This window comes from Haliotis rubra, unplaced genomic scaffold (genome assembly GCF_003918875.1).
Source record: "Haliotis rubra isolate DU_JTF1 unplaced genomic scaffold, ASM391887v1 Scf923, whole genome shotgun sequence".
Taxonomy (NCBI): Eukaryota; Metazoa; Mollusca; class Gastropoda; order Lepetellida; family Haliotidae; genus Haliotis; species Haliotis rubra.
The window spans coordinates 52,167-76,686 of NW_025767661.1; the positions used below are offsets into that span (position 1 = coordinate 52,167).

Consider the following 24,520-nt stretch of genomic DNA (forward strand, 5'->3'; position numbering starts at 1 on the left):
ACCATATTTTAACGTCTTTTGGTATGACGCGGTCGGGGACCGAACCCGCGACCTTCTGGTCTCCAGGCGGACGCTCTAACCACTACACCACGGAGGCGGTTGCTGGTCATAAGAGGCAACGGAGGGGATCGGGTGGTCAGGCTCGCTGACTTGGTTGACCATGTCATCGTATCCCAATTGCGTAGATCGATGCTCATGACCTTGAAAATTGTATTGTCTGGTTGTACAATTATACTATTTATGAAACAGAGAGATGTGTATAAAAAAACAGCTGGGCACATGAGAAGACAAAATACAGCGTTTTTGGCGTGCATCTGACAACGGACATTGTGATAAACACAGGGAGATGGACACCAGCGTGGCCTGGCAGTAGATGCGTTTGCTTGATGCGACTACCTGGGTTCTATTCCCCAGGAGGATATGCCAAATATGTTTGTTGTTTAACGCCGCAAGGCTGAAAACTGACATCATGAGCATCGACCGACACAATCGGGACACGATGGCACGCATCAATCAGGCCCTGACCACCCGATCCCCTTATCCGTCTCTTACGTCAAGCATGGGTTTCTGTAGACCAGGGCCCCGTTCCTCAAAACGATTGTAGCGCTACGACAGTCGTAAGTCTATGTTAAAGTATGGGAGTTACGAGCATCGTAGCGCTACGATCGTTTTGAGGAACGGGACCCAGGGCCCCGTTCAACAAAGCGATCGTAGCGCTACGACAGTCGTAAGTCTATGTTAAAGTTTGGGAGTTACGATCATCGTAGCGCTACGATCGTTTTGAGGAACAGGACTTCAACAAAGCGATCGTAGCGCTACGACAGTCGTAAGTCTATGTTAAAGTATGGGAGTTACGACCATCTTAGCGCTACGATCGCTTTGTGGAACGGGGCCCAGTTCTAGATTAAACATTGTTATCATTACGTTACAGCGTATAACTGAGTTAATTGTTGTTAAAGTTCACCGTTTAAATCTGAGTTTGTACTGGCCTTGAAGTAATCATAAAGAGCTGGGAAAACAAGTAACTCTTATTCGATACAGTTAAACCTCACCATACAGAACGGTGGCGACGAGCTAAACGCGCCACGTATTGCAATATTCTAGGAAAAACACAAAATGGTCATCAAACGTCATCGAGCGTCATCAAACGCTTTAGCCACCGCCATAGTGGACTCGCTATGGAACGAATATATGTTGGGCATAGGATTCACCAAAGTTTCAGCAAGATACATTCATTGTGAAAATGAAATTATTTCTGCATATAAAATGTGACATATTTCACTCACTAAATCTGATCAATCTACGTCTTCAATGCAAGGCGGAAGTTAAACTTAATCGTACCCTTTATGACTTTGATCACAGACGATGTACTAGTCAATACTCCGTCACATTAAACTGTCATATCGTCACCATTCCGCAATGCGCCAGCGTTTTTCACACGCGCTAAAACCACAGGGGCGTGTATATAGACCCTACCCTAGTACTATATAAAAGGATCCTTTTATATAGTATTAGGGTAGGGTCTATATCCATGTACCTATATGTCTTTCTAACGCTGTTTCTTAGCGTGACACGCCCCTGTGGCTAAAACCACGTGATAATGAAATAATACACCATACATATGTGAAAACCAGTGACACGTAAGCTGAAAATATTTACCTATGTTCAAGCAGTTCGCCACGCGACAGTGTAATCTGAATTCTCTGAAGAGCAGGTGAGCGACAAACTTACCTGGTGTACATTTCAACGTGCAGGCTTTCTTAGCATCGGTTTACCTGTTAGCTGTTCCCGTGGGCATTTTAGCAAATAGTGGGCCAGCGAGCCGTCACTATACTCAAGTCTATTATACCCTCTGTTTACCAACAGTAACGCTATGGCATGGACCGGCTTCTTTCAACAAGTCGAGTCCCAATTATACAACGACGAGGGGCTAATGCACACGTTAAATGTTGAAACTGCCCTTGGCTAGCCACTGTGTGTTGACACATTAGGACAAGTCAAAGGTTCTGGTTTGTCCATTTGAACACGCCTGTACCCCAACACGAATAGATCTGCCGTTGTTGTAGCCTACCCTTGTCTGCGGTACATTGCGGTAATAACGGTATTATGGCCAGTATGCTTAATATGCTGGGCGTTGTTTTGAAACTGTAATACACACAAAGGTAATAAATCAATAATGATTAGTTTATTGTCCCTGTTGGATGAAGCGGCTTTGTGTTTATGAAGGTGATCGATCCGTTTTCATCATTGAATACTGATTCGTGTTGGGGAAAGCTTCACGTTTTCTTCATATTGTCAAACCTGATTATACCGAACTGTTGAAACGTGCAGTGTGTAGTTTCTGATAATTCGCTGTTACGAATTGTGAAGTTGGTCAGGGATTACTGTTTTACATTCCCAGCAATATCACAGTGGCTGAGTTTAGTTTTACACTACACTCAGCAATATTCCAGCTATATGACCCATTCTTGTCGTAAGAGGCGACTAACAGGACCGGGTGGTCAGGCTCGCTGACTTGGTTGACACATGTCATCGGTTCCCAATTACGTAGATCGATGTTCACTGGATCACTGGATTGTCTGGTCCACACTCGATTATTTACAGACCGCCGCCAGCTCAGCTGGAATATTGCTGAGTGCAGCGCTAAACAACAATCAGTCAATCTAATTACCGTTGCCGTTACGTGACCACTTCTCAAAAAGCTATTTTCGCTTTGTCCATCAATTTCTGTTAGTGAAAGGGGCGGTGGAGTAGCCTAGTGGTTAAAGCGTTCGCTCGTCACGCCGAAGACCCGGGTTCGATTTCCCACATGGGTACAATGTGTTAAGCCCATTTCTGGTGTTCCCCGCCGTGATATTGCTGGCATATTGCTAAAAGCGGCGTAAAACCAAACTCACTCACTCACTCTGTTAGTGAAATACCAAATCTATTTCAACCAACCAATCTTGTCATTTAAAAGACGTTTATATTTCGGCCAATGGAAAGAATTCCAACATTGATCGGTGGTGTTTACAGTACCTTTCAGACTATAAAAAGAGGTCAGTGATTGTTCTATCAACACATTTAAACTCACAATAAATATTTACACATCTCCTTGACTGAACACTGACAAGGAATTCTCCATTTTTCTTTAAGGTAAGCACTCTATTTCAAACACTATCAATTATGCAAAATAATAACATTATTGAATATGTTAGTGAATTAAATGTATTGTAATGCGCACATGCAATGCGAACTAGCTATAACAATTTTGGTCTAACAGATATCTAATACAGACAACGCGGTCTACCTGTAATAATTTGGGTCTAACCATTGTCTAATCTCGCGATCTACCTGTAACAATTTGAGTCTAACCATTGTGTAATCTCGCGATCTACCTGTAACAATTTGGGTCTAATCATTGTGTAATCTCGCGATCTACCAGTAACAAGTTGGGTCTAACCATTGTCTAATCTTGCGATCTAGCTATAACGATTTGGGTCTAACCATTGTCTAATATCACGACCTAGCTATAACAATTTGGGTCTAACCATTGTCTAATCTCGCGGCCTAGCTATAACAATTTGGGTATAACCATTGTCTAATTTCGCAACCTAGGTCCAACGATTTCGGTCTAACGTACCATTGTCTACTCTCGCGACCTAGCTATAACGATTTGGGTCTAACCATTGTCTAATCTCGCGATCTACCTGTAACAATTTGGGTCTAACCATTGTGTAATCTCGCGATCTAGCTATAACAATTTGGGTTTAACCATTGTCTAATCTCGCGATCTAGTTATAACAAATTGGGTCTAGCCATTGTCTAATATAGACATTGAGATCAAACAATTCGGATTGAAGCTGCAGCAATTGTAATTTTACACTGCTCCCTACAAACTATGTCAATATTGACTTAGTGCTGCTGTTTGCTATCGGCTGTTCCACCACGGTTTCCAGATAGATCCCCGATCCACATCTGCAATGCACTTGACAGGTGGCAGAAAAGTGCATGCATCGTGATCTAACGAGGAATGTGACATTAGTTAATTTCCTGACACACTTGTATTACAACACGAGCACGTATATTTTAGATCGATATTTACATTTCGAATCCGTAACCGGACCGGTGAAGAGTTTTTGCTCACCTTTGCGCTCAACGTTGGCAGCAAAAAAGCAATACCCTCCTTGCTTACCCAGTGTACAAAGAAAGTTGTGTGAACGAGCATCTTTGTTCGTTGTTTAATGCCACACTCAGCAATATTTCAGCTCTTTGACGGCGGTCTGTAGTCCATGTGTTTTCTTGACCAGACTTCCCGAGTTCTATTCTCCAGAAGGATACGCCAAATAACCTGTCGCCTGCTTGTTTGTTTAACGCGAAAGTCAGCAATATGTCAATATGTCCCTGACGTGGGTCTGTAAATAACCGAGTCTCGACCAGACAATCCAGTGATCAACATCATGAGCATCAATCTACGCAGTCGGGATACGATGTCATGTGTCAACCAAGTCAGCTAGCCTAAACATGTTATTTTTGTCGCAGGAGGTGTTGAAGACCAATAGTAACCTGATCATTTTCATGCACATGTTTAAAGGCAATTGTTTTTATAGGCGAATCGAGGATTTATTAGAACAGCCCGAATGTGCAACTCAACATGATAGAGAGCTGCGCAGAGACACACTTACAGCAGCTATTTCGAGCTTATCCACAATCTTTACACACAAAACGTAGTTGAGCATCCCCTGAAATATCTCACGATTGAATGAGCTCCGATCTTAAAGGAGAATCCGAACGAAAACAAAACTTTTGATATATTGTAAAGGATATTCTAAAAGTCACCTTCCGTGATTAAAATAGAACAAAAAGTTTGTAAAATAGCAGTAAAAGCACACAAAAACGTACTCGTATTTCCGCCTTTTACGGAAACACCCGACACTTAATGAGCAGAGGGGGTATCACGTGACATGACGTCACATGTGCCTGTTGCTGATGGCTGCCTCTTTGATTTTACCTCACGACTTAACAGTGTCCATGGATTGCAATTCACTCGTATTCTCTTTAAACCCTTTGGAGCATATTTGGGACATGATTGGTCGTCGTGTGCAACAAAGGGATCATTCTGTACAGAATCTGGCCCTATTGGAAGCTGCTTTACACGAGGAATTGCGTAGGCGGCTCCTACAGAGGATCAGGAGGCTGACAGGGGATATGATGGGGAGAGTGCTGGCTGTCATACAGTCACATGGAGGTTACACTCGGTATTGACCTTGCATCGTGTAAGACACGCAAAATGACATTTTGAATGTTCACATTCACCAATAAATTCAACATTAAACATTCCAGGGCCATACTTTTACAGACATGGTTTTGTATGAAAATTAGTGTTGTTTTTTTTCGAATGAGCAATTATCATCATAACATCAACATGAATTCCAATCATTTTGTCATTTTGTATGAGTCAATAATCAGAAAAACTCCATCGTGGTCACCACGAGCATTTTTATGTACATTGTTGAAAACCTATCATTGCGAAAATACAGGGGTGCTTAATTAAGTTCTTTGTGTATACTTGTGACCTCGCGATATAACCATAACAACCTGCAAGGACCTCGTGATCTAACATTATTAGATGATACCAAGAAATATAACATATAATATACTCTCCGAAAAAAGAAACGCATATTTGAATTTCAACTGTATTTTTATGTTTATTTTGAAACATCTTGTAGGCGTTATGAGTAAATGAAATATAGCGAAATTGCACACTGGGAATGCAGACTTATCCGTCTTTGGCACGAACTCGAGGAAAGTCAGTTTGAGTGTCACATGGAGACGTGTGGTGGCGCTGAAGTCAATACCTCGTGTGACCACCGTGGGCGTCCAGAACTGCACGGCATCGCCTCGGCATCGAACGAATAAGTCTCAGAATTTCGTGTTGCCCAATCGCAGCCCACTCTGCCTGTAGTGCCTGTGCGAGTTGCTGAAGTGTCTGGGGCTGAGGGTTACGGCGTCGCACCCGTCTGTTCAGGGCATCCCACAGATGTTCGATCGGGTTTAAGTCCGGTGATCTTGAGGGCCAGGGAGCACATTGATGTTGTGGTTCTGGAGGAAGTCTTTAGTGTGACGTGCTGTGTGTGGCCTGGCATTGTCCTGTTGAAACAACCCCCTCTGGCGATCAATGATTGGAAGGAGGTGTGGGCGTAGGATTTCGTCACAGTACCGTTGAGCTGCCAGGTTGCCCTGGATCATCACCAAATCACTTCTCCCACGGCAGGTGATCGCTCCCCACATCATAACACTGCCCAGGCCGAATCTGTCCACCTGGGGAACGCAAGCGTCGGCGAAACGTTCACGTCGACGTCTGTACACCCGCATTCTTCAATCGCGTCGTCCCAATAGAAATCGTGATTCATCACTGAACCAGATTCTACGCCAATTCGGTAGGTTCCAGGCCTGAACGTTGGTGCACCATTGAACTCGATTTCAACGATGTTGTTGTCGAAGCACACGGCCAAAATAAGGTCTTCTGGCACGTAAACCAGCGTCTCTCAACCTGTTCCTGACGGTCTGTGCAGAAAGCCTGCTCAATCCTGATATTTGTCGAGCGGTACTGGTCGCCGTAGCTGTTTGATGACGCAGGTGATGTACCCGGATGTAGCGATCCTGCGCCGCAGTGGTCGCTCGAGGTCGCCCACTACGAGGGGCATCTGCTACCGAATTCTGCCGGCGATATCTCTCCCAGAGCCGTGAAATGGTGCTTTGGTGAACATTCATGCGTCGGGCAACTGCACGTTGAGACTGGCCAGCTTCAAGCAAACCAATGGCGATATGACGGTTGGCTTCACTGAGACGTGGCATTTTGCGTTCGTCAACAATGTTCCAAATACAGTGAATAATCGACAGACAGCGATCAACCTTTTATACCCATCATTGAGACTATCTGATCCCCAGCTTTCACGTGCATTGCATGTGAATTGTGTATTCTGTGACACTACACGCCGAAATTGAAAATCATGCTGTTGAATACGGGTATTTTACGGATGGTGCGTTTTGTTGTGATGTTTCAAAACATAAACACCATAGGACTCATAAACAGAGCAAAACCCTTTGTAAAATGAATCGCGTTTTAATTCATTGCTACATGAAATTGCTATTTTCATGATGCGTTTCTATTTTGGGAGAGTATATTTCATAATGTGTAGATGCTATCAGCAGTTTATTGTATTGTATTTATTTTCATATTGTATTGTATTTCACTGATCTATGGTTCCACGAGGACGTGTAGTGGATATTGAGCATATGATGCGTTAGCTTCCAAAACCATTGAGATGACATATCTCCTATCTCTTAATAAGAATTATAGGGGGATGACATTTCGCCTGATTTGTTAACAAGATTCATCAGAAGCTGACATATTCCCCATATTGTAACAAGAGGCGTCAGAAGATGACATGTCCCCCGACCTGGTAACAAGATGAAGCTGACGTATCCCCCGACCTGGTAACAAGAGTTGTCAGAAGCTGGCATGTCCCCTGATCTGACATATCCCCCGATCTGGTAACAAGATGAAGCTGACATATCCCCCGACCTGGTAACAAGATGAAGCTGACATATCCCCCGATCTGGTAACAAGATGAAGCTGACATATCCCCCGATCTTGTAACAAGAGTTGTCAGAAGCTGATATATCCCCCGATCTGGTAACAAGATTAAGCTGACATATCCCCCGATCTGGTAACAAGAGTTGTCAGAAGCTGACATATCCCACGACCTGGTAACAAGATGAAGCTGACATATCCCCCGACCTGGTAACAAGATGAAGCTGACATATCCCCCGATCTGGTAACAAGATGAAGCTGACATATACCCCGATCTGGTAAGAAGAGTTGTCAGAAGCTGATATATCCCCCGATCTGGTAACAAGATTAAGCTGACATACGCCCCGACCTGGTAAGAAGAGTTGTCAGAAGCTGACATATCCCCCGACCTGTCAACAAGAGTTGTCAGAAGCTGGCATATGCCCCGATCTGGTAACAAGATGAAGCTGACATATCATCTGTCCTGGCTTCCTTGTCTTTATTTGCCTCTTACAACAAGCCTGGTTAGCCTAAGATCGATTCTAACCTGGATTTTCGCGGATCTAAACATTTTCGTTCATGTCTGAAAGATAAGTGTTTAAAGAAGCGCCTTGTGTTGCAGTGAGGATACGAGCCATGTAAATTATTGGAGGGGTGTAAGCGCGGTATATGCAAATTTGGTTATGTTTTAGAAAAAACCCACAGTAGAACAGCCCGAAACTCTGTGTAACGACATGCAAAGATCAACGTCACATGGGAGTGAATATTGTTAAGCGCCGCATGGGGAGCAATACACAGACACGTTTACCGCAGCTAAAGTCCAGGCACAACCTTCTGTAGTGACCCTACTCTAACTCTTCTAGATCTGACTATCATTGCAGAGACCTCGTGCTGCCTAGAAATATTACATGACATAAACAATGGTCGTGTATTGTTCTTCAAGAAATATAAGAACCGTGAAGGTCCGGGTTAGAATTTATCTTCAGTAACCCGGCCATGCTTGTCGTAAGAGGCGACTAACGGGATCGAGTGTCAGGCTCGCTGATTTTGTTGACACTCGGTTCCCAATTGCGTAAATCGATGCTCATGCTGTTTATCACTGGATTGTCTGGTCCGGACTCGATTATTTACAGACCGCCGCCATATAGCTGGAATATGGTTGCGGCGTAAAACTAAACCCATTCATTCATTCATTCGTTCAATTATTCATTCATTCGTTCAAGAAACAGAAACAGTCGTGGCTTACCTGTAATTTGAAATCGCACCTCAGCCACCTCTGATGACGATCATTCATTCATTCGTTCGTTCATTCATTCATTCTTTAATTCGTTTGTTCATTCATTCATTCATTCGTTCATTCGTTTATTCATTCATTCATTCATTCGTTCAAGAAACAGAAACAGTCGTGGCTTACCTGTAATTTGAAATCGCACCGCAACCTCCTCTGATTCCGATGGTGAATGTGTAGACCCTGTCAGCTGTTTATTGTATTTGACTAATCAATGGTTTCCTGGAGGACTCGATGCGTTTAGAGAATATTGAAAACCTGATACCTTAGCTTCCAAAACCAATATGCTGTTGTATTGACATTGAGTCGCGTACACAGCTAATTAACAGTCATCTGGAGATCCTATATTTCCCACTCCCCCTTCCGTTCAGGCTAGCTATACTCGAAACGTTCGTATCCCTACGAACTTCTCAAGCCCAATCATAATACATTGGCTACGATCAAAGTTAAGAATTCTTAGGGCTACGAACGTTTCGAGAATAAGCTCCCTGATGCAGTTCAGAAATGACCCTATTTGCTGAAGTGCAAATAAAAGTTTAATTAATAAAATATGAACAGCATTTGGTGAAATCCCAAACCATGGGATAGGACCATTTCAGTCCATCCCTTGACTGAGCAATTGTTATATCATCCTACTATGGGGGAAATTGCAAATTTATGTCGTTTCATGCCTCTTTGGCTCAACAAGGCCCTCCTTGCTTTACATTGTCGTGCCTTTACAATTAGTGATATTCTCTAATTGGTTCTGAAAAAGGAGATATTTCACTGTACCTCTTGTAAAGAACACTCCCGTTGTTGCAACGATGCAGTTTGTTCATGGAGGTGTGGGTTGCTCCTTATGGGTTAGCATTGTCACCCATCCTCTCCCCCCTTCCCCTTCCCGAAGTCCACATTGCGAAGATGTTCGCGTGTCAGGGCCTAGATTTTCGAAGCTCACTCAGTGCCAAGATAGTCGTAAGAGCCATACATTAACATTAACTTACGACTATCTGAGCGCTAAGAGAGCTTCGAAGGTGTCCTCCCATTACGCAGACAGCCAGTTCGCGGACACCTTAAAACAACAATATTTACGGTCCAGTGAACAGATTATCTACTACCTGTTACCTACACATTATAATGAAATAGTCCAAATAATAACACAGGAACAAACTGAAGCTATATTATTTATTTCGAAAGATTGACAAAACGACAGCAATTTGAACTTTTATTGCGGCAATATAAAAACAGTTTATTTTCATAAACATTTCGGTTTACCCTTCTAGTCTAACGGGAGTCGGAATCATCATATTGAAAACATTAGCTTAGCTATTAGAAATTGCGACACTTATGTATCATATAAATCAAATAAAGACAAATGTGAACCTAAATATTATTCATATGGAATAAAGAAGTTATATGTTTTGCACACAACATTAAGATGTATGACAAGTGCACTTAATTACGATTTATTTAGAATAAATATTAAAAATATATGACTCATCATGTCAATGTGGCCATGGATGTGAGAATGTTTTTCATTACTTCCTTGAATGAACTCTTTTCACACTTACTGTGTTTTTAACGATGTATGCAGCGCCGTTGAGCTTCTGTTATGGAAACTAGGCGTTATACAAGCCAATTATTATTATTGTGTCCATTGTATTACTACTCAAAAACATAAACTGTTACAATCTTTAGACAGTTTTGTTAAAATTAGAACACTGATTGGTATTAATCGTATCTTACATGGCAATGCAGGTGTCTCATTTACTGCAAATCAGAATGTTTTCAAATATGTACATATCTATATCTCTCTAACAAAACATTTTCTCAGTTAACTTCTGTTGTACATATACTATTATTGGGAGGGGTCTTTTCTATCAATAAACACAATCAAACCTCTTAGTGACAAACTTGTTTTTTATATTCGATAGTAATTGATAGTAAAATCAATTTTGAGAATAGAAATCATTTATGATTTAATCACAACAAAGTTCTATTTACCCACAATCAAACTTCTCAGTAACGAACCTGTTTCAGGCTCACCCTGTTCTACTCACTAGAAAGTGGACTGTTCCATTATACCCGTAGGTGTTACCCTAATTAACCTTCTGGTTCAGTGTCTGCAAATTGGGTGTCTGAAATGGGAGATAACCGCTTCGAAAATCTAGGCCCTGGATCCCACCAGCTTGTGATTGTGATTAGCCAAAGCCGTGTCAATACACACACAAAATTGACACTTCTTAAAGGTTATCGTCACATGGCCTAATGGATGGACTCGCTAGCTGTTGAGCGGACGGCCAGTGGTTCGATGCCCGGCCGCATCACACCAAAGTACGTCATGTACGCTACTTGTTGTTACCCTGTCTGGCGACCGGCATCAGTGTGTTACCCAAGAAGCTGTTCGGCTCGGTATGTGTATAGTAATAGTAATAGTCCGCTTATATATGGCGCTCGTATCAAGGCACATTGCCTGCTCACGGCGCTACGTACATTACTGACCGCCTCAGTGGTGTAGTGGTTAGAGCGTACGCCCGGAGAGCGGAAGGTCGCGGGTTCGATCCCTGACCGCGTCATACCAAATGACGTTAAAATATGGTACTTGCTGGTCCCTGCCTGGCGCTCGGCATTAATGGGTACAACAAGGACTGGTCGGCTCGGAGTCAGTATACTATGTCTGAGTGGGGTATTCATGCTTCACTGCGGCATGGTACCTCAGTGAGCTAGCACTATAAAAACAACTTCAGTCTGGGCTAGTACAAGCAGCCGCACATACACATACACACGCATGCACGTCGCCATATGAGCGAAATATTCTCAAGCACGACGTTAAACCCAATTTCACCTCACCTTACTATCCCCGGTCAAGGGACACTATCATACTTTCCGGTACTTTTTCAACTCCCTCTGTAGCATACAGCCATGCTGCCTGTTAGGCGCAATGACCTACACACTCACATTGCCAGCACATTCTCACGGGTACCCATCTTACAGCTGGGTGACAGTCTATTGTGTCTGAGTGTGGGAATCATGTTGAATTGTATCTCAGTTGGCTGGCACTATAAATACGGCTGTAGCTCGGACTAGTACAGGCAATCACGAACACTTGCACGCACGCACGCACACACACGCACACAAGCACATATGCGCGTCGCTATGTGGATGCAGTAATCTTGAACGCCACCTGAAATCCCATTTCACATATCTTAATTAAGAAATGCGTAACCAAGTTTAACCCGTCTTCGCATAGAAGTCAGAAACAAACACAGCCTGTGCGTTATTTGTTTACGACTTAAAAAGGTCTTTGCTCCCGACGAAATGTTCTGTACGCTGAAGTCGCATAATGACGCCCGAGATTGCACAGCTTCAGACACCTGCTACATACCTGCACACCTGCCTTGTGCTGGAGTCAACACCTCAGTCAGACTGCGGACATACGGCATGTATTCTTTTAAAAATATAAACTGAAGGCCTCATAATAATGATCCACGAGGTAGCTCACAGGTGCTTCACACTTAAACATCACTTACAGATACTTTAAAGATGTACTGACGTTTCGAGGCGACCCAGAGGAGAATCTCCACCAACGTATCTTCAACCTTCAAATTTTAATTGTCTTTTAGTTATCCATTCACTTAGGATTAAATCCCTTTCAAATCTCTTCGAAAGGGTGTAGAATTGGTACTGACTTTGTTGAGACTGGGGTTCGCTCCAGAGTACAGATGTTACTAGTCTGTCTCACAGTCCCTGAACCGTATCACTTTCCCTTCTGTCCGACCCTTTCTGCAATGCTAAAGCCCTAAAAGAAGCAAATCTAGATTTGTTCAAGTTCCCTATCTTCCATCTCGCTGGGGCTCCTTTTCTAGTTTAAAAGGAATTATTGGTTTGTATCAAAATTACATACATTCAGAGACTAAGCGTTAGTCCCTGTTGTGCTATACCAGACATCGTGATGGAACGCGGTGGCTGTAAGTATTTTGGTGTACTTCTTCCGAGCAGTTTGAATGTTGCTCGGTTAGCAAAAGAGACCGCCAATGAAGCTGGCGTGATTGGCTTCTGTCTTTAACACCCAGTTGTGATTCTGCCTTTGTGTTCTGAAAGACAGGAAGACGAGCGTGGGGACATGCAGCAGGGAATTTCCCACATCCAGACTATGAAAACACGCATGTGTTTTGCATGTATGTATGTGTAGGATGACAGGGAACGCTTTTTAAGTGAAAGTGGTCGCGCTTCGTTTTGTGATTAGGTGCATGTGTAAGAGAATGTTTTGCAACCGGTTGTAGCTTGCATGGTCTCCTGACTTTAACCCAATGGAACATTTGTGGAATCAGTTCCACTGAAGGTGACCAGTACCTCCACTCAAGACCTGGAGCGAGGTCTCATCGAGACTTCACAAATGATTCCCGCTCGGCGTTTTGTATTCTAACAGAGGTTCGATATAAGCATATACAGTTGGCAACATGCCAGTAGAGTGGTCTCCCCTAGTGCTGTGTAATTAAGTGGACATATTATTACTGTGATAGCCTTATAACTTTTAATGAAACAAGGGCTTCTGTTTAAAGGGTCCTTTATTCAGAAACCACGTGGTCGTCATGGTGGCCATTACACGTACAGCACTCAGGGGAGATCACTCTACTGGTATATTTTACATTGATGCTACATATCGACAACTATATATGCTTATAGCGAACCTCTGTTACCTATGATCCGAAGTACATTTCACCACAATTACATTGGTGAATAGTCACCAAACCGTGACTTACAGCTCTTTTGTTACAAATGTCAATCTCATTTGGACCCACTGCGTATTTCTGTAATGGTTACACGAAAAGTATTTGCTTTAAAGGACTGAAACTTCGTTCAGGGGACGCCAAACGCCAGTATACACACAGTGTGCGAAATAGTTTCCAAATTTTGCCAGCCGGTCGGGCTAGCTATGCCTGAAAGTTACTAGCACACAAAATAATTCACTAGCCCGGAATTTGAATGTAGAAACTTAGCAAACGATAACAAAAAGGTAAAATACCATAAAAAAAAACAAATAAGAAAAGACATCACTTAATTTCTGAAATATTTTGTTTATGCTCAAATAAGTCATCATTAAGCTGCTAATATGATGAACACTTTTATCAGAACATAATATTGCATGATTTAAATGTCGGAGAGAGTGATATATTCACAAAATGACTCCATGAAAATTCACTAGCCAGTCGGGCCAGTGACTATGAAGATTTACTGGCCCGACTGGCTTTTTACTAGCCACGGGCTAGTAGGCCAGTGGTTATTTCGCACACTGTATACAAGCAGATGTCTTATCCTCCAAGATGTTTTTGTTTTCTTTCGATCGTCTTTCACGGTCCGTGTACTTTTATTTGCACGTCAGTTTAATTGGGTTTTCAACGTAAAAATATCCTCATTGTCATCGTTGAGCCGTATTTGTCCAACCCGTACGATAAAGTATATGTATACACACAACGATGGTGTTCTTTGTGTGTTTCTGTCGTTTGACTATACATGAAGAAACATTCACGGGAGACGCATCTTTTTGTCTATTCTCAACCGGGATGCTGCATATCTACGTGAAAATGTTGTCATGCCCACTTGCCCGTGTACACACGCCACTGCTTGGGGCGACTACCCTATGATAACACTACGTTACTGGGACAAATAGACAACTGTGGACACTAGTGGATGTCGTTTATCCAAATACGTATTCGGGTCAAGTGTTTTGTTCAAAAAGTGTTTATTCAAGAATTAGACATAACTTTAAGAAAATATGTACATATTCAATTCAATTCGGTTTTGTAGGCCGTTGGCCCATGTACAATAATAAGACAGTTTACAATATTAAAAGTAGCAAATTATTCAAAGAAAAAAAGCAGTTAACGTATTACAGAACGTATAACAGGTTTTCTAACAGCAAGAGCATCTTTAATATATTTCGAACCAGATAAGGGGCGCACAGGCGTAATGTACGCCTAAAAATCAACGAAGTACGACATAATAAAATATTTTAAGCTCATGATATGCCCATAATACCTTTGTACGTCTAACATATATGAAGTTTAATAGCTGAAAAGTTGTTTAATATTATATATAACAAACCACATCACCAACTCACTCACACAAAAATATGTCAATACTCCTTCAAAATTATCAGTACACCTCCACTTGCAATATGAGGTGTAAGTTCACCCCCACCCCCAAAAGTTATCTGGAGCCCTGGGTACAATTGCTGCTAATGAAATGAATATATATGCAGTCAGAATGCTATCTTGTCCACAATATGGAAAATACTTATCTCTAATAAAATTATATGCTGCACATTCAAGCATGAAGTGAATTTCATCTTCATTCAAGCCGCTGTCACACATTTTACATTTCTTATCAGAATTAATACCTCTAATATTACATCTCAACGGAAGGGCAAGCAAACATATAATTCCCCAAAACTGATCGATATTAAGTAAACGTTCATCGATCTCTATGATTTATATCGATAGCCTGCGCTACGCGATATACGTGGAATACTCTTCAAAACGTCGTTAAACCCGGAAGACGGACGGATTCATTCACAAACTATCACTCAAAGCTCTCCCCATCCTCCACCCCCCACCCATTCCCCCAAAGTAGTTACTCACGTACTATCACCTAAAGCTCCCCTCCCCTCCTATATTTATTAAGTCTTGCTTTCACGAGGTCGGGGTGAGAGGTCACTTGATCTGCTGCAACTCGAACCAGCCTCACAAACTCCCCCACGTCAAAGCTATAGTTGGTGTAGTTGGGTAAGGCGGTCTGAAATGCGACAACACGACGGTGATTTGAGGCAAATTCGACAAAAACGAACTTTACAATGTATTTACCATACGATGGACACGGTATGACAATACAGACAGACAGACAGACAGACAGACATTTTATTTCAGTAACGTAGGCCATTGGCCCATAATACAACATAGTGCAAATATAAAGAATACATACATGCTGGATATAGGATAACGATTGGAATACAGGGTCAATTAGTTGTAGTAGTGGGTTTACTTCTTAGTTTTAATACAGTGGAGAGGAATGTAGTTATTGGTTTTAGATAATTTATGTTGTTGCAAGTAATTAAACGCACAAAGGTTTCAGTTGTTGGAGGGTGGGTTGTGAAACACTTATTTCTTATTTCAGAATATTTGTCACAGATAAGTAGGACATGGAGCTCGTGTTCAACATAGTTTAGGCCAACAGAGTGACAGTAGAGGCATAGAGACGTTGATCATAGGGTGTATTTGTGTGACGACCGGTTTCCACTGCTAATCTAAAGTTGTTACAGCGGAAAATAGCCATAACTTTCCTTTCATAAAGTCAGGTATGACAATAAGATTATTAGAACGATGCGATAAATATTCAAGTGACGTCATTTTGCAGGAATTTCTTCGATGTCCACTTGCCGAAGAACCATTGTATTATGTTTCCAAACAGATAGATTTGTCTTCTAATGAGAGACACTAATGTAACATACAAGATTATATCCTCACTGTAGGCTAACAACATGTACACTGGCGATAAAATTTATGTTTACATTGTGTGATGCATGTACCTCTAGTTGAAATAATTACGTTCACTTAATAAATATAGTATAATGGAAACTCAAAATGTAATAATACGTGATATCTGTTGTTATCTATTTAATGTTCAAAAGATAATAAATACGTTGACCTGATTTAAATAGCCTTAATTTCCATGAATAGTACGAGCGATGTTTTGTTGTTCTGTGACGCCGCACTCAGCAATATTCCAGTCATATGGCGACGGGCTGTAAATAATCGAGTCTGGACCAGACAATCCAGTGATCAACAGCATGAGCATCGGTCTACGCAGTTGGGATACGATGAAATGTGTCAACCAGGTCAGCGAGTCTGACCAACTGATCCCGTTAGATGGGTTGCTGAAGACCAATTCTAACCCGGATCGTCACTCGTCAGTATGAACGATGTGTGTCTGAGCGATATATATTTTTGTATAAAACATGTATGTATTTATCTGCCTCATTCTGAAAAGATTACAAATTACATCTTTAATTACCGTCTGGTATCTATAAATTGCTGCGCTATGAAATATCACCTCTACACATTAATATGTTGAGCCAGTGATCGCAGTTACTGTCGGATTCTGACTAGCTTAGACACATTCTATTATTTCAATGTACCACACTAACGTGTTAGGTTCTTACGTTGCGCATTACATTTACAACATATAGATTGCAAGTTTGTATCTCGAATAAACTGATGCCAAGAAGCCATTCTCCGGATACTTCCGACATTTTCCGAATCAGACAGATCTAAGGGAGATAACTCTAAGTTTGTTTTCTGTCGTCTGTTTCGTGGATAAATGCCCAAATGTGGTAAGCTATATAATTAAGAGTGCGAGGAGATTATTTGTAGTCCACTTATCTCTCGGGTGACATTAGTTGACACACGTATATGTTAAATGTTTAACATAAATTAGACAGAGAGTACATCATCCCGTTTACCTCTCGAGTTCACAACATAAAAAGAATGAAAGCGTATACCAACAAACATGGCTACAACCACAGGGGCTTGTAACGCTAAAAAATGCCATCAAGGTCTATACTGTCACTGACGGGGTCTCAGTACTATAGACCATGATGGCATTTTTTAGCGTTACAAGCCCCTGCGGCTACAACTACAAGTCATTGGAATATTGGAATATATTCGGCGTACAGGCATTAGTTAATATGCAACTTCTATAGCGAATTAGATATATTTGATAGTTTCATTCGATTGTTTTAGGAACAATATGATTGTTCATGTTATGATTGTTCTAAATATACGATTGTTTTATCTGATTGTTCTGCAGATGCCAATGCTTATTTTATCTCATTGTCTTGTTTACGATCTTTGTTTTATATGACTGTTCTGCAGATGCCAATACTGATTTTATCTCATTGTTTACGATCCTTGTTTTATCTGACTGTTTTTCACATTCAATTCTGTTTTATCTGTTCTTACTCTACGAATTCTCTCTTTATTAGATTATTCTTTATGTATGAAAATTTGTTCCATCCGATTGTTCGTTTATCTGCTTGTTCGTTACAGCTGATATTGACCTGACACAACTTCATTTCTCAAATAAACAGTATTTGATGAAAATTCATATAGGTGATGAGTGAGTGTGGTTTTACGCCGCTTTTAGCAATATTCCAGCAATATCACGGCGGGGGACACCAGAAATGGGCTTCACATATTGTACCCATGTTGGGAATTGAATCCGGGTCTTTGGCGTGACGAGCGGACGCTATGACCTCTAGGCTACCCCACCGGTGGTTACCAGATGTTTCTGTATAACAATATTCCCGTTCCGTGCGACTCAATTTCCTCACGAGGGTATAGAAAGTGAAGGAAGTGTGTTACCTTGTTTTCTGGGGTGAGGGTATCCATGTTCTCCCAGGTGAGGTAGTTGATGCCCCTCATTCTGGCCAGGTCGGGGTACATGTCGTCGATGCTGCACCTGTAGCTGAACATTACACACGTCAGTCATTTCTGTCCCAGTACTTATGGGCCCATAGCGTTAATGGACATTGCGAAAAACCGATAGTATAGAGACGTCATACTAGTGCATAATAAGAATGTGTCCATTTATATAGTGCCATACTCCACACTAGGTATGCTCATAGCGCTAACAATCAAGGCACAGCACATTATTACCCCGGATAACCCAATCTGCCTGTTAGGCGCTGGACGGTTATAGTCATATGACCCGCCGGTTTCCTGTTGGGTTTACAGAGACACGTTTGTGGGGCATGACTAAAGTCCTAGAAACTATCAGGAGTCAAGCTGCCAAAGACGGTCACCCATCCAAGGTCTCTCCGAGCTCGACATTGCTTAACTTCACCGATTTGTGACCTGAGCTTTGAGCACAGGACCACAGGCCGCGACATTTGGGCCTCATGTATAGAAGGACTGACTGACTGAGTTTAGTTTTACGCCGCTTTTAGCAATATTCCAACAATATCACGGCGGGGGGACACCAGAAATGGGCTTCACACATTGTGCCCATGTGGGGAATCGAACCGGGTCTTCGGCGTGACGAGCCAACGCTTTAACCACTAGGCTACCTCACCGCCCTTGTATAGAAGGAGATGGTATGTCATGGTTGCAGAGAAACAATTCGTTCTTTTCGTTAAATAGATATGTCGTGGTCACTGCTTTAAAATTCTTTGGTTTGGGTGGGTACGTGTTAAATATGATCAATAAAGTCGGACACCCTCACACTTCATGGTGTCATCGTATCCCAGTTGCGTAGATCGATGTTCATGCTGTTGATCACTGGATTGTCTGCTCCAGACTCGTCTATTTACAGACCGCCGCCATATAGCTGGAATATTGCCGAGTGCAGGGTTAAAAACAAACACAACTTTATCATACGAAATCTCATGGCAAAGCCGAGTCAGTTGTATGTTTCATAAGCTTGTGTCTGTGAAGGACCATCCAACAATCATGATGCCGTGTGTTAGCGAAGAGGGGAGCGTATTCTATCCCATCGAGGGTTCCCGTCACTAAGAAAGGCAACAAGCAAATACGTTAATCTCAACCCAACATGCTTACATTTCAAAGACGGTCGCCCAGTCTGGTAGGTAGAGCAAGTACGTCAATCCTGCGCCGTGGAGGCCAATGAACAGGTCAGTGTTGTGGATAATCTGTGAGTTATAAGACAAAAACGAATCAAAGACGATTGGGTACCATTCCTCAACAATGACCTTGACCTTTATAAACGATAAGCACAGTAAAGTTTGCCTTTACAAAGTAACACTTGGCGGTCTTTAATTATTACATTCCAGTAACATGGTTCATAAGAACACCAGGTGTGTTAACCGTGCTAGAACGTGGCTCTTGATTGTAAATAAAAAAGTGGTTCCCCACTATATTTTATCCTTACTTAATGCTCCCACTTCTCACGCCGAAGACCCGGGTTCGATTCCCCACGTGGGTACAATGTGTGAAGCCCGTTTTTTGTGTCCCCGTCGTAATATTGCTGGAATATTGCTAAAAACGGCGTAAAACCAAACTCACTCACTCAAAGAAGTTAACTTACCCGTAGCTGGTCTGTGAAAGGTACTGATCTGCAACACACAACATTCAACAAAACAATACATTTGTTAAAATCGAATAATGTTATAGAACACGTCTTCATTTCACGGTCTGATTCGCATGAACGTGCGCACACACGACATAGTTGTAAATATTTTACAACAAACACTTACTGAATGTATTACAGTCCCCTGTTTCAAAACATTTGTCGCAAGGGAATTCGCGGATCGAGTTCTAAACTTATTATTGTTTCAATTCCACACCACTTGATAAATACGGAATTGTAAAACTGAAGACTTGCAGCACAACCTAAGAATAAAGATTCAATGCTTACCTATTAAAATCCACCATTTGTACATCCAAGTCTGAGAGTCGTTGTAAGCCGTAAAACAACTAAAAAGAATGGAAATATAAAACTGAAATGTAATATATGATATGAATGGAATCATAATGCTACATCTACAAAACGGTAATGTGATATCTACAGGTAATATATATATTACATACTATGCACATAATGGTTGATATCTTACAGGTAATATATATGTATAAAACACTTTTGATGAAATGGTGAGTTATGGTGAACTGATGAGTATCCATGAATTGATGAGTGTATCTTGAGCTCTACAATGTGTTGGAAGTGGTCTAAGGAGCTTACTTCTTCCTGGTTTAAGATCCGCCGGATTTTCGTACTTCTGACAAGAAATGTCACCCTTAGCTTCGCCGGCTGAACAGAAAAATATTAATAACATGGATATGCATTCAGACAAATGATCGAGTACCGTAATTAGTATTGTATACAGTGATGTGAGGTTAAACAGGGTTTAGTATCGCGTTCAATAATATTTCGGGCGGTGGGGTAGCCTAGTGGTTAAAACGATTGCTCGTCTAGCCGAAGACCTTGGTACAATGTGTGAAGCCCATTTGTGGTGTCCCTCGTCGTGGTACTGCTGGAATATTGCTAAAAGCGGCGTAAAACTAAACTCACTCACTCAATAATATTCACTCACGCGATGTGGCTGCATGGACTAGCCTGGTTTTGTAGTGGCACGTTGATCATTGATACAACACTAGGGTGCATTATACTCACACCACGACGACCAGTCCTCGTTTTATCTGGATAAAATATTGTGTTCAGACACATCCAGACATGTCTAGATCTAACTGGGTGTGAGATCCACAAAGCGTTCGTAACGTTACGACCTGTCGTAACTCTACAGTTTATCACAGGCTTACGAATGTCGTAGCGCTGTACGAACGCCTTGTGGATCGGGGTCCTAGGCTCCTATTCTCGAAAGAATCCTAGCCCAAGGATATCCTAACTTCTGTCTTAAAAATAGTTAGGATCTGTCTTAGCTGGACAATTTCGAGAATAGACACCCAGGTCTTTAACTCCGCTTTGAACAGTATTTACATCTATATGTCTGTTTATTGTGTGAGAAAAACCCGGAGTGATACAGGCCTTAACCGTTTATTTTTGGTGAAACCTACAAGCTAAGGTTTGTTGCTGAGAAACCGAGAAACGTAATGAATCCTGGATTCGAACCCACGATCCTAGTTTTCTGGCGTACCCAAATGGTAATACAATAAATGTACTTTACCTGTATGGCTTCTTGTGTTACTACAACAAAGGATACGGAAGATGGCAAAGAATCTTCACCTATATGATAGTTAAATCATTACGTTCTTTTCGTTCCATGCATTTATATCCCCATTGGAGTAGCCTAGTGGGTAAAGCGTTTGCTAGTCACACCGAAGACCAGGCTTCGATTCCCTACATGGGTACAATGTGTGAACTCAATTTCTGGTTTCCGCGCCGTGATATTGCTTGAATATTGCAAAAGGCGGCGTAAAACCATACTCACTCTAAAAATGGTATACTTGGCTGCAATGGTCAGATTGCATCAAGTCTACCAAAGATCTCCACAAATACACACGCACGCACACGTACGCACGCACGTACACACACGCACACACACACAACGCACTCCGCCAGTACTCTCGCGTAATGACTCACCAGTGGACCTGTTTGTTGAATATTCAGATTATACAACACATGCTCCGAGAAGGCATTCACCAAGCCGCTAATCTTGCATCCCTTTACCTGAAAAAATATCCATGTGTTCACGTCCCCGTTTTACTCTGTGTGTCGTGTATATCAACATGCCTCCAGATTATGTAGGGGCCATTTAGTACTTACTGACAAGTAATCATCCACAAATGAGCATTGATAGATTTATTTCTGTGTTCAATACTTTATCACTCCCTTGGGTCACTCTTTTTCACTCCCTTGGGGCAATTCTATTGGGTATTTTGTAGGGCTGCGCAATGTAACCGGTTTACCGGTATTTACCAGTTGAGACATGAAAACGATACGTATTGCGATACGCTGATCGAAAACCGGTATTTTGACTTGCATTCGGAAAAATTCGTTACACTCGGAAATCTTCGGATATGTCCTTGTTTCATTTGTACCAAATATTATTCATATTTTTTATTTTATCATGATTAAAAAAAGTTGTTATTAAAAGGCTTATCAAGCATAGTGATTTTGTTGTGTTTTGCTCTTTAAATCAAGAATTAACTCGATTATAAGTAGTTTTGTTTTAAAATACTTCATGCAATATATTGCAATACATATCGCAATATATGCTTTCGCATCGCAATATATCGCAATATGAAAATTATCTGCAATACCCACCCCTAGTATTTTGAAACCAATGAGAATACATATTTCAGATAATTCTACTTGTGTTTTATTTCATAAAGTTATGTTTACCAGTATTCCAACTACATGACGGGGCCTGTAAATAATCAAGTCTAGACCAGACAATCCAGTGGTCAACAGCAGGAGCATCGATCTACGCAATTGGGATACGATAACACGTGTCAATTTCACAGTCGGAATGGCAAATTCACAGTGCTCAATAGTGAGCAGATTGAAGTAGGTATTTCTAAGTGTGTATTGTCTTTTTGCCCAGTAGTTTGTTAATCCGTAACATAAACTGACACCTTTTTCACTACTGATGTTTGATACCTGAACAGCTTACCGGTGCTAAGTTGTAATAAATTCCGAGCAACATCCGAGAAGGAAGCGAGAAGATGGCATCTCTAAAACAAACCTGGAACACAATATAATAAAGCTACAAGAGGTCTTTAAATGGGCAAAACACTATTTGGGTAGCGTTGGTAATGCTGTTGTTTAACATCAAGTTTTTGAAAGAGGAAGAATTGAGGTTACAGCGTTCCCTTGTCACATCGAAGCCTCGTGTTCGATTCTGATTATGAAAACACTTACTCGTTCGCTCACTCACTGACACACAAATGCACCCACACGCTCACCAACACACCCACCCAGTCACTCACTCACCCGCCCAACCAACTACCCACTACCCTTACACCCAATATCTCACTCACTCACTCACTCCTCGCCCGCTCGCTCACTGGTAAACACGTCCCACCTTCCGTCCCTCCGTCCCAGCCTCCATCACTGGTAAACGCGACACACCCTCCCTCACTCACCCCTTCACTCACTCATTCCTTCTCTCAATCATTGTTTCACCCACATACTCACTCGGTCACTCACAGACACAAAGATAAAAACTACGTCACCCTCTTCCCGTCCAAGTGTTTCAGAAGCATGACGTCATGCTTGGTAAACGCGCCACGTAACTCCGCCATGTACCCTAGGAGGTCGAAAGCACTCTGAAAAGACAAAAATGAGTTTACAGTACGCAGTGGCTAATTCATGTCGAGTGAGTGAGTGAATGTTGGCATTATTGTTGTCAAAGCGGTATATTGATACTCGATTCGTGAGCAAAATAAACCAGTGGTTGATAGCACGAACAACCATCGTCATCTGGTACGAAAACACGGGGTGGGATATGCAAATACCATTTTTGATTTGGTGATAGACGGAGCATTCACGTTGGTGAAAGTAATAAGAAAGTGAGTGAGTGAGCTGAGTTTTACGCCGCTTTTACCAATATTCATGCAATATCACCGTAGGGCACCAGAAATGCGCTTCACACATTGTACCCATGTGGGGAATCGAACCCGGGTCTTCGGCTAATTAGAATGTGTATCTATCGATTCAGAAACACCAATTTTGACGTTTTACAATATATTTCTAGAACTGGGCCCGTTTGCGCGAAGCGATCTCACCACTAATACAATCCCATACTTTAGCACGAGTCAATCGTAGCATTAAGATCGCCTTGTGGAACGAAGCCTAGGGTCATGTTTCCGGTGTCTTTTGCCGTAAAGAAATCGAACTACCGTGTCCCACACAAGGAGGTTGACGTCTTTGGAGAAGGAGTTGTTGAGGTGCAGACTGATGTAGAGGTTCATGAAAACGCAGGTGTGGTGAAATATGTTGTATTCTGAAATTTAGGAATGTGAAAACAACATGAAAATCTGGACGGGTTACTTCGACCTCCGGCCACTGAAGACCATGTTACAGTTATTATTGATAAATGTATATGTTTTGGGGTTTTGTTGTTTGTTTTTGCTTTTGTATGCTGACCTATAGTTTCGTTAGTATTGCATGTAAAATGTGTTGTTAAAGGGTCAGTATGTCTCAAGAGTAAATATATATCATGG

The 24,520-nt window shown here is 41.8% G+C and overlaps 1 protein-coding gene across 1 annotated transcript; it reads right to left on the minus strand.

Moving 5' to 3' along the window:
• Positions 1-15,065: 15,065 nt before the first annotated feature.
• LOC124264438 (EGF domain-specific O-linked N-acetylglucosamine transferase-like) lies at positions 15,066-24,291 on the minus strand. Its single transcript, XM_046699182.1, has 10 exons — positions 24,197-24,291; positions 23,531-23,623; positions 22,969-23,040; positions 21,936-22,022; positions 20,577-20,645; positions 20,253-20,311; positions 19,923-19,950; positions 19,436-19,527; positions 18,242-18,344; positions 15,066-15,617 (listed from the first exon to the last, which is right to left on the minus strand). Exons 1-10 carry the CDS (start codon positions 24,266-24,268, stop codon positions 15,474-15,476), a joined length of 819 nt encoding a protein of 272 aa, XP_046555138.1. The 5' UTR covers positions 24,269-24,291; the 3' UTR covers positions 15,066-15,473.
• Positions 24,292-24,520: the final 229 nt, after the last annotated feature.